The 11,503-nt window shown below is 39.6% G+C and overlaps 2 protein-coding genes across 2 annotated transcripts in view; both read right to left on the reverse strand.

Annotated features, from left to right (window-relative positions):
- The window catches only part of LOC117282030 (activating transcription factor 7-interacting protein 1-like), a gene marked incomplete at its 5' end in the record, with an annotated part of 19,895 nt that extends 18,317 nt beyond the window's left edge, over positions 1 to 1,578 (reverse strand). The window contains 1 exon segment of the mRNA XM_033752726.1: positions 1,349 to 1,578. Coding sequence (XP_033608617.1) covers positions 1,349 to 1,578 — 230 coding nt within the window.
- A 1,330-nt stretch (positions 1,579 to 2,908) lies between these two features.
- Positions 2,909 to 11,015, reverse strand: LOC117282563. The gene is made up of 5 exons (XM_033752727.1): positions 10,991 to 11,015; positions 9,538 to 10,217; positions 7,895 to 8,035; positions 4,366 to 4,485; positions 2,909 to 3,040 (listed from the first exon to the last, which is right to left on the reverse strand). The coding sequence occupies exons 1-5, from the start codon at positions 11,013 to 11,015 to the stop codon at positions 2,909 to 2,911; spliced, it is 1,098 nt and encodes a 365-aa protein (XP_033608618.1).
- Between the last annotated feature and the right edge of the window lie 488 nt (positions 11,016 to 11,503).

Genomic DNA, 11,503 nt, shown 5'->3' on the forward strand with positions numbered 1-11,503 from the left:
TTGTTGATTACCAAATACATATTAAAACTGGCAGGAATATGTGGATTCTGTAATGTTAATAATGTACGTAACATCAAACTAACTTGTGAGTGACGTGAAGCCATTGAATCGAACTACAAAAAACTCACATGCCATGTCAAAGTTGTCGTTAGGGTTCCAAGCACTATACATGACACATGAATGGCAAACACTGACGTAACATTGCTGACTGCGTGTTCTGGTATGCGAGTGTGCGGGGCTAACGTGAGCGGTCATCACCACACTCAAGGACAAACATCGATAAAACTAGTCAGCTGACAGGTAAAGTGCATGTACCTGCCAGAAGACCACACTTTTCTTGGGCCATTATCTCCGTAACAGTTCAACTTTGGACATAGGTGTTTTGGGTTATATCGGCATACTTTAACATAAGGAACACCCTCCCAAAGTCTGGCACATTCCTCCTGGGACACCCTGTATACACACACATTACACACACATCACAACATTATCTGGATGTTGTAATAAATATTGTGACATGTTGCACAATGGAGGACCCCCTCAGCGGTACATGGCGGCATTGTAGCGCTGTCATTACTCCCCGCGGTGACATAACACGCAATGCAGCTGTGACACGGGTAACAGGCAACAGCAGTACCCACTACATAACAGGTAAACACTGTGACTATATAAGGGAACTACACAGCTGCCGAAGACAGTTCTCAAGTCATCAGTGAACGAGTTCTCAAGGCAGCAGCGAGCCGTTAAGAGTCGAGTTGGAATATAGCAATATTATATTTAAGCATCCTGTTGCACTCTATACGATAAATGATATAAACTCTGTCCCAAGTGAAAACAATATATTATGTGTCCTTGATCTTGCTCCTTTACACTACATGTTTCGGCCTCAGACGGCCATCATCAGGTGTGTAACACTCACGTTGCTGTCACACTGCACCCAGCCCAAAATTTAACATTTAAAAACATTTTCCTTGTTATTATCAACATCTACTTTGTTGATATCTGTCTGGTTNGGAATATAGCAGCCGTCGCAGAAAGAAGAACTGGACGCGTGTGTGATAATCAGTGATAGTTTGTGATAAGTGAGTAATAACTGGGAGTGCATGATACAGTGACACTTGTATAGCTCCCGTATCATAATTAATACGTGTAGACTACTGAGGACAGAGTGAATTCATTATTGCGAATAGGGTTATAAAGTGTGAAACCCCGCAACAGCGTTATAATTAATTGTAGCCGATACTTGTAGATTGTTAAATAAACCAATTAACAATCTGAACGGCGTCTTCAGTAACCGAAACATGTTACAATATATTACAATCCATTCTAAGTAAACATTCATTTTAACCTTAGGTGCTGATGATGACATTTTAAGTGACGCTGGTAATGGACCAACAAGCGTCGGGATTGGTACACGAGCAATCGCAGGTTGAGTAGGTGCTGCTGGTGGGGGCGTGAGCTTTGTAAAACCCGGAGTTACAACCTTCTGTACTGTCAGTGCATTTGTGGTGGGGGTTCTCACAACTGGCTGCGTCTGTCGCTGTTGCTGCTGCTGGAGTTGTTGTGGCTGCTGTTGTGCCTGTTGTTGTTGTTGTTGTTGTGGTTGCTGTAGCGGCTGCTGCTGCTGTTGTGGCTGTTGTTGTGGCTGCTGTTGTTGCTGTTAGACAAAACATGTTTACAAAAATGAGAATATGTTAAATATTCATTACTAGATACGCAAATCCTGACAAATAACCAGTTTTTGTTCAGAAACTGTCAACACTAATAAGTTAGTGCATATTGCATTACATGCCTGCATGATTAACCAACCCCCCTGGAGCCGGATTCTGATTACAGGTCACTGTACTGGCAAAGTGTGACAGTGCACAACACTGGACCAAACATGTCACTGATTTCAAATTTAAGCTGATGGGTTACTTCAGAATATCTCGTGTGGATCAAATCAAAGAATTTGTTTACAATAAATCAATAAGAACTCTAATACTACTACATCAGCTGTTCATATGTTATGAGACTCATAGCATCCATCTTAACATAATTATTTGACTCAGCAGTTACCTCAGAAAAGGTGGCTTCAAGGAGTTACTTAATGTCTTTTGGATTTCATAACTTCTGTTCTGGTTAGCCCTTTCCATGCTGAGTTCTTATGGCAATTTACGATAAAGAAGTGCTCTGTGGTTTTAGTCCGAAAGCGAACTCTACCGACCGAGTGACCGCTGCTTGTCAGTGAAATTAGAGCCAACTTTTGCAGCTAGAGGGTTTTGCGTGGTCAGCACAATGTATCCCCACAGCCATTAATCTCGGCTTTCTAGAACAGAGCCACTATTTCCTTGAAAGAGCTTCTCAATTATCCTTGTGAGGCTGAGCAGACCCTAATCCAGACACACTACTTTTCAGAAAATCTGGTAACGTCGGAATTGAACCCAGGATCTTTGGATCTGTAGCCAGGAATTCTTATCACTAGACCACAGAGGCAGTCAGATAAAGAAGTGCTAAAGAAGATAAATGTACATGTGGCCTGACTTAACCTAACCTAATCTAATCTAACCTAACCTAATGTGTCATGGGATATACGACCTGAAGTTCTCATAGTTATGACTATGAAGATGCTGTCTTCTGAGACATGATGCCATGCAATCTGGTAGCTATTTACAAACATTTAAGAGGAATAAGCTTACTCCATCTTCAGAATATAAGAGAATTCTCCTAAGCAGCATGTTCTTCTTAAATTGTGGCAAATATCTATCAGACTACAGAGGGCAGTAATCGCTAACTTGTGTATACATGGAGCACAAAATGCATTAATGGGCTTCAAATAAAGATAATAATGAACATACACTACGAAAATAGCATTACTGTAAATTTAAATGCACATATCAGGTGGCCATTTAAATGCAAACACATGAGTTTAAGTAGAATAATGCCATACCACTGATGCTGCCACACGAGGAGGTGACACCCTATTGCCTCTCCGTCTCACTTGCCCTGGAGTCCTCTGAGTGTCACTGCCCAGTATGCGGTTTCTCAACATACCTGGACCCTATACACAAACAAAAATAAACTAATCAAAACACAGAAAACTTCACACTAATGTTAGCAAGCCACAACCAATATCCAAACATCAGTACTATTATGCCTTTGGGAGAGAACGGTACGAACTACCCACTTCCATCTTCAAGAGTCACCCTAATCAAGACAAATTTCTGTACCTGCTCTAGGCCAACAATTTTCAGTCTGCAAGGAATTTCAATGAGTCACATATAACCTAAATCATTACAGTAAACTCCCAGTTATCTGACATGTAAGAAGACTATGGTGTGCTAATTACATGAATCTGTCTGTTCCTTGAAAAATGCTTATACAGACATCCAATACTATGTCAAAACAGTACATTCTCACTCCAGTTCTTGCATGGGAGTCTTCATGGGTGACACGCCATACTGATGGGTGAAAGGATTCTGATATACTGCAACACAGTCATAATTTAAAATAGCCTCTACTGACACCTGCAGGAAGGATAGATGGGAGTACTAGTGTGTGGATAATGGACAACTGGGAGTTTAACGCACGATGATAAACCATAGTAAACTTAGTATATAGAATATATAGCCTTCCCCTCCACAAAAAGCAATGTAGCTAAACGGGAGACTGTAGTAACATGCAAATATGTGGCTGATTTTCTAAATGTTCCCTTGGAATTGAAACCGACTGCTGCTGGGTAGACCACTGTTGGCTGTTAATACCAAACAATAATGGCATCTGTCTGACTGATAAGCTGGTGTCAACAAAACGAAGATTTCACGTTCAAGCCCCCGGCTGTTACTTTCTTACAGATTTCAGCTATGCAGTTTTATTTAGAATTACGGTCTTTACAATTACTTAAATGTAATAAAAACTGCTAGACATATTTTACAGAAAACTGCCATCTCGTTTTTACAGCACATTTAAAGGGCCCTAATTTTGGAGCTGGAATATTCATATTTGCCAGATAAGGTCATGAATGTCAAATACATATTCGATCTGTCTGATAGTTGAGGTGCCAGCAAGGTGCACATCCATCCACACACGGGCAAACAGGATTTCAAATACAGCTTTCCTGGAGCCAAGAACGTGTAAATCTACAAAATCCCATGATCAATTTCTTGCACCACCACAGCACCTCCTCATATACACTACTATATCAGAAAGTGAGAGAGAGCAGGAAAAATCATCAGTTCATCGCAACACCTCTACACACTTAGGTAGAAGTGACTCAGTAAAGCAAGTACCTAAGTACTGGCTCAGCATCAACCAATGCACAATCCAAACATTGATTACAGATCATACACTGAGAACAAGTGTATAGTAAAGATGTCTAGGTCTTACCAGTGGTCCCATGTGCACCTGCAGTCCAACAGACCGGGTTATTTTAACTGGAATAGGTCGTTCCTTTCTTGTGCGAGCATCACCAATGTACCGCTTCATGACCATTTCCATATCCTTAACCTAAAGGAAAAGAAGAAACACGCTTTAATGAAATACGTGAACCATTATCTGTGAGACATGTTATAATAAGTTTTATTGTATTTTGTTTATCAATTCCCTGCAAAGTAATTTCTGAGCTTTACTTTACTGTATATTCAATCAATTTGACTTTGAATGAGCGCTAACTATAATCTGCACTCATGACAAGAAAACGACTGTGACTGAAAAAGATTTCAACAAATCAAATGATATCCTTATAAAACGTTACAAATTTAGATTTATTTATTTAACAACAAAGTTGGTATCTTGGACTATACACTGTAATGTAACAGGATTAGTTAATCATGAAATAGCAACCACGTGGAGAGACATAACTTGTCACCTAACTTCTGTGCTATTCAGGCATCTGACTGGAGGGACTGAGGAAAACAAAGGAAAAAATCTGGCAGATTTCAACCAGACACATTCTCAATACAAACCTAAGAGATTACCAGTTGAGCCAACTTGTCCACTTATCTGTCAGATTCACAAAATGTGAAACCAATATACCTTAAATTCCTGCAACTACAACAAGTACAACATCAGCTCAAAATGTGATATCACTGTGACTGCTTTTGATTCAAAATTTTAAAAATGATGGAAACGCAATACATTAAATATCATAATAACTTATTCAGGGAGACAATGGCTGGATTTTCTCTCTCAAATCCATCAACAGCTGGCTGTTAGTCCTCCACCTTTAAGCTTCCAATTTACCCATTCAAAATTCATTCTGAATCGTCCAAATGCACTGATTCCAAAACAGATCCTTTCTATAGTTATCCTAGGAGCCAGGATAGCATAGTCGGTATACCGACTAGCTACAGGCTGAATGACCAAGGGATCCAAGGTCAAATCCCGGTAGGGACCGTCGTCAAGACCAGCTCTGGGGCCCACCCATCCTCCTGTCCAATGGGTACCAGGGGTCTTTTGCAGGGGGGGTAAAGCAGTAGGGGTGTGAAGCGGATCACTCACCTCCATCTAGTGCCGAGGTTAACAAAGTGTGGATCTATACATCCACTCCCAAATACACCTTCATGGCATAGTGCTTAATTAGTTGGGCACAGGGGAAACTTTACCTTACCAATAGTTATTCTTTGTTACACACTGAACTCTCAGTTATCCTTCGTAATGGAGGGGTGGAGTAACACGGGTAATTAAAAACAACAGAAAATCCTAGGTCTGAGGTCTGTGAAGTTGAAACTTGTGATGACCTGTAATTGTCCTGCTACTAGTCATTAAATACACAATGAGCCAAATAACTTTCCAGTAAAGGACAATTCTTGTGGGAAAAGCAATAAAATAAAAGAACTGATGGAACGACACTGGACATATTTTTTTCATACATATTGAACAGATCACGGCCTTGCACTATCCTAAAATGAATATTTCATACAAATTAACAACTTCAAATATAACAAATTTTTTCCCCATAACAACCCTCAACAATTTCCTAAAGTGAAGATTATTTTATGGTAAATATGACCAATGCACTTCTATTCAGGAATGCATGAGTACATGACAACCTGTATGATTTACAAAATCCATATTAGTCGAGTCTTTCTAAACAGACCTCACCTCAGCATGACAGCACAGAAATATCCGCAGTCTAAGTGTACTGGTCGGATGGTGTGTATCAAGAAGTCAAGTAATGATTGGAGGAAGAAACTTGTTTTGAGCAAGCAGACCTCTAGTAATCTACAATTGCAATACCGTATTTACGCATGTATAGGCCGCACATTTTTTGCCAAAAATTCAAGAGGAAAAGTGGGGTGCGGCTTATATTCGAAATCACACTTCATTTAAAAAAAATCAACGCTTCCAAATTTCAGAATAATTTCTACTCCTGAAATAATATTCCAAGAAAATTATTTTTTCTATAATTTCTGTCTGAAAATTGTGCTGCGGCCTATACATGCGTAAATACGGTATGTATTTATTATTGTTATTACTGTTGTTGTTATATCACCAGCATAATCACTATCAATACTGTTACAGAAGAATTGAAGACACTTACCTCACATGTTGAGTCTGTTCTTGGGCTGTTACACTATCTGGTGGTGGGCAATGTTACAAATGTTTCAGATATATATGCTGCCTCCATCTTCACTACCGAAGAGTGTGAGGCAGCATATAACCGCAGAATGTCGGCATCTCCACCCACAACCACATAACAGAATCAGCATCAATAATCAACCACAGTGAAAGCCCAAAATCACTAATAAGAGTTACCCTAACAAGTAAGGTCACACCATAGCTTGGGCAGTTAGTCGCTGGCTTCCTAACGTGGCAGCCCAGATTCGTGCCATGGTCCGGTCATGTGGGATTTGTGGTGGACAAAGTGACGATGGAGCAGGTTTTCTCCAAGTACTTCAGCTTCCCTTGCCAATCTTCATTCTGCCAACTGCTCCAAAATCACCATAATCTATCATGTGGGTCTGGTACAACAGGCCACAAATGGCCACAGTACCGAGTGGACTCAGTCTCACCCCATTCACTCACTCGTGGAGCCGAGCCTTTCTTGAGAAGCCGCCAACTGTGCAGATACTGAAGATCTTCACAGTATTTTATGGAACCCGAAGGTTTATTACCGTGTTCACAAGAGCCCTCCACTGGTCCGTATCCTGAGCCAGATCAATAAAATCCATACCATCCCATCCTCTCTCTCTAAGATCCATTTTAATATTGTCCACCCACCTACATCTTGGTCTTCCCAGTGGTCTCTTTCCTTCTGGATTTCCCATTTATATCCTATATGCATTCTTCTTCTCCCCCATTCGTTCTACACGCCCTGCCCATCTCATCCTCCTTGACTTTATCATTATAAATATTCTTGGAGAAGAACAGGTTATGTAGCTCCTCGTTTTGCATTTTTCTCCAACCTCCTGTCACTTCCTCTCTTTGGTCCAAATATTCTCCTCAACACTCTGTTCTCAAACACCCTCAGTCTATGTTCCTCCCTTAATGTCAGAGACCAAGTTTCACACCCATACAGAACCACAGGCATCTTGTATGTTCTAATCTTTATGTTTTTAGACAGCAGACAAGAAGACAAACGGTTCTGGACTGAATGGTAGCAAGTATTACCCAAGTTCAATCTCCCCTTTATTTCCTCCTGAATCAGACTTTGATTTGCTGAAGTCATTCCCAAATATCTGAACTGTGCCATATTTTCAAAACATCTGTTACCTATCCTGAATGGCATGATTTTGTCCTGCATTCTGGTGATCTCACCCAACGAAGAATAATAATACAGGTAAGCTACAAACTGCTTTCACTAACAGAAAAAAATTGTATTATGGCTATATGAGAACAAGGAGACACTGTATGGATGGAGTCACTGGTATCATTCATGAAGCGTATTTCTACATACAGGGCAAAACTATCTTACCTGTTTCTGTAGCTGTTGAGCCTTCTTTCGCCACTGATCAACCATCTGTTCTAATGACTGACACCTCTGTCGTAAATCACCCAAAGTACAACGTTCAGTCACAACTTCACATAACTTCTGGACCACAAACTCCTCCAGCTCCTGTAAGCATTACCCACAATCACTCACTTCAGCTTCTTTGTGTGTGTGTGTGTGTGTGTGTGTGTGTGTGTGCATGCACCACACTCCCTAAACGGAGATTTTCTAAACTTTCATTTACCTTGAAGATGAATAATGCACCCACTAGATAAACCACACAGCACCTACACCTAGCACAGTAAAACCTGCCTTAAATGGACCCTTTATTAAAAGGAATTTGTCTTAAACGGAAATATTTCCTGGTCCCATGACTCTGGAGCCGAAAAAGGTGTCAATATCTTGGTTTAACGGAAACTGTCTATCGTGGAAAAAGAAATCAAAATAAGCTTTCATACGAAAAATTTACAGTCTTCCAGAATGTATTGTTTAGGAGAATTTTAAACATCCTATACTTGTACATTCTACAGAATTTTGTTTTCTGTAACTCTTTCAATTCAGCTTTTAACTGTACTGCGTTACCTGCACTGAAATTCAATTGGACTGCTTGCCCCTGCCAGAAAGTTTACTCAGTAATGGCTCTAGGCCTACGTAGATTCTAAAGAAGAAAACGGAAATTTTGAAGCGGTAGGAAAATTGTGCTAAGGGAAAAATAAAAAGAGAACTTAAGAAAACTGCAAATGAAGACGTTAATGAAATAGTTTGGGAGTGGTTTGTCAGTGTCATGGCGAAAAATCACCGCGTGTCAGATCATATGCTATAGGAATATGCTATAAAATGTTGCTGAAAAACTGAGGAAGACTGAATTCAAAGCATCTAATGAATAGTTGGAGAGTTTTCGCAAAAGACATCAGAGAGTTTTTAATGAAGGAAGAAGAGGAGAATGACATTCTGATAGAAGAAGTGTAGAGTGAAGACTTATCAATATGCTGTTTAAAGGAACTGCAGGAATTTGCCATACAACGGAATGATTCAGACATACTTAGTGTAATTTCTCAAGCTGAAGTGTTTGCAGAAAGTCAGGCAGCCAAGAAAGTAAATTGTGTGCAAAAAAACTCTGCTTCAGTTCTGGTAGAATTACAAAAAATGAAGTACTGAAATTTGTTTTCTGGTCAGTGTAATGTTTGAATGTGTTCACCGATTATAGCTTGAATAAATTAATGGATATGGTGTTCCTTTTTGTCTCAAATATATGCAGGTCCTAGTTTTATTATTATAGTATACCTTGATTAAAAGGAAATCTGGCTTCAGCGGAAAAAATGTTCTGGACCCTTGAGATTCCGTTTAAGATAGGTTTTACTGAACCACTACATTTTTAATTCTGTAGTATTCAAAAGACTAACTGTATAACTAGGACCCATCAACACATACACATATGGTCATTTTGTTAGTTACTGATACTTATGATGGACATTTTGAACATTTGTTAGATTAAGGTAAATATCACAACAATTAACCAATGTCTGAAGGACTTAATGTTAGAGCAACTGAACATAATATGCACACATATTTTTGGGGCATACTATATAATAACAGCTACATAAACAAAATGGTGCTAGTGAACTTACATTTCTAGAAAGCTTCTTAAGCAAGTTCCGATGAAGGTCTCGCATGAAGGGCATGGGGTTTAATTTCCGGGGGGGCTCTGATGACTTTATCCTTTTAGAATCACCTGCTAACCCTTTGGCAACACGATCAATTGCTAATTCCAAGTTCGTTTTGAGTTCTGATGGAAGTGCAGATTTTCCAGGTTCTTCTTGTTTTTCCATTCCTTCATTCTGTGTCCCCTCTGCGCTGCTGTTTTTACCCTCCGAAAGCTTCAGTTGTTTCTCCAGTTCAGGGGAAATGTGAACTTTTTTCACTTCAATCAAACCCATTGGTTCATGAACACGCTTGGAAGAATTCACTACTTCACAGTCTTTTGATGTGTCTTTATCTACCAACTCCTTTTCAACGCCACTTATTTCCTTGTCCCTCTCGCCACCTCCTTTATCAACTCCACTACATTCTTTGTCCACAACACTAACCGTTTCTCCATTTTCACTAAATGCTTTACTGTTTGCCTCCTGTCTTTGAACTCTTGTGGCCTTATCCGTTTCTCCATCCGTTCCCTTTCCACGTATATTTCCACTGTCTTTATCACTCTCTGAATTTTCACTATGACAATTTTCGACTCTCGTCCTTTTGGTCTCACTTGCACCATCATCGCTGTGAAATTCTGAAATCCGTTTCAGCACCGATCTGTCAGCTGTAAACAGTAAAATATGGAATGAGGCTCCTTCCGTGTAAAGACTTACAAATGCTACTGACACAATAGAGTACTAATACTTATAATATTGTTTATGGAGTATTAAGGTGCCCAAATATTATGAAAGCATCAGGTTATCATGTAATTACTTAAAAAAAAATATATATATATATATATACAGGATGTTTCACGACTTTAGGGCATAACTGCAGGAGATGATTTCCTAGGTCTTTGTGATGAAAACCGTTCACATAAACATGTGTCCGATTTTGGACGGTTATGGAGTTATGATTGTTTTTTCATTCCCGTACACGCCCTTGTGTGAACCGCGTCTGTCATCTGGCGGGTCGCTATTTTTAGCCAGCTACAAACAGAGCGTTCCCGTTATCTCGACACTTGAGAGGTACCTAAGGCGTGGTGGGTTGGTATGTGCGGCGCGGTTCACAACGAGCGGCAGGCTGTGTTGCGGCCAGCGGTGGTATTTTCGAAAATCAGCTTAAAGCACCAATAAATTCAAATTAAGGGTAATTTCACGAAGTTAACTTTATAGTCATACTTTAAATGTATCATGTATTATGCTGGTTTATTATTTTGTTCCGTTTATTGTCAGTAATCGTTACCTTCTATTCTGAGTTTAAAACGGTCATAACTCCGTAACCATCCAAAAGCGGACACATGTTTATATGAACTTTTGATCACAAAGACCTAGGAAATCAACTCCTGCAGTTATTCCTTTAAGTCGTGAAACACCCTGTATATATATATATTCATACCAATAACTCTCTTAAAACTCCACATATCCTAAACAAGGACATCTCGAAACCGAATACACTTTTATTTATACATGGCAGTTCAACTTTCTGTTGTTGCTATTAAGTAATTAAATTTAAAATACTAATTTTACTTTCATCCTAATTCCCTCAATATATCACATGATAGATACTGCTTCCAAGACTGCAAAAGTACTCAAAACCCCACAAAACAAAGCGTGCCCCCCCCAAAAGAAGCAACTCAAAATTTCTAATGTCAAATATTTTAATATTAAACACAAACTGCAATTTTAATCAATAGTTCTACAAAACTGACAAATAAAATGACGGTGTGCCAACTCGCGTGATGGGACATACATACGTAACTTAAAAGATGACCAAATGCTAAAAAGGTAACGTGATTCTTGTAACAGTGAGAGGTTGAGGCTCCCACATTATCTAGACAATGGCTCACAGATGGCGGTAAGGTTGTCAGCCTTAAGCTCCGGCCGCCCCGTACACACCCCCGCCCGCCAC

Source organism: Cryptotermes secundus, unplaced genomic scaffold (assembly GCF_002891405.2).
Source record: "Cryptotermes secundus unplaced genomic scaffold, Csec_1.0 scaffold548, whole genome shotgun sequence".
Classification (NCBI taxonomy): domain Eukaryota; kingdom Metazoa; phylum Arthropoda; class Insecta; order Blattodea; family Kalotermitidae; genus Cryptotermes; species Cryptotermes secundus.

Bases quoted from the DNA above. Each gene is read 5' to 3' on its own strand.
- LOC117282563 (XM_033752727.1), bottom strand. From the start codon at position 11,015: ATGTGGAGTTTTAAGAGAGTTATTG. The intron at 10,218-10,990 runs GTATGAATATAT...TACTGTTTACAG, and splicing joins GAGTTTTAAGAGAGTTATTG to CTGACAGATCGGTGCTGAAA. The intron at 8,036-9,537 runs GTAAGTTCACTA...TAATGCTTACAG, and splicing joins TTAAGAAGCTTTCTAGAAAT to GAGCTGGAGGAGTTTGTGGT.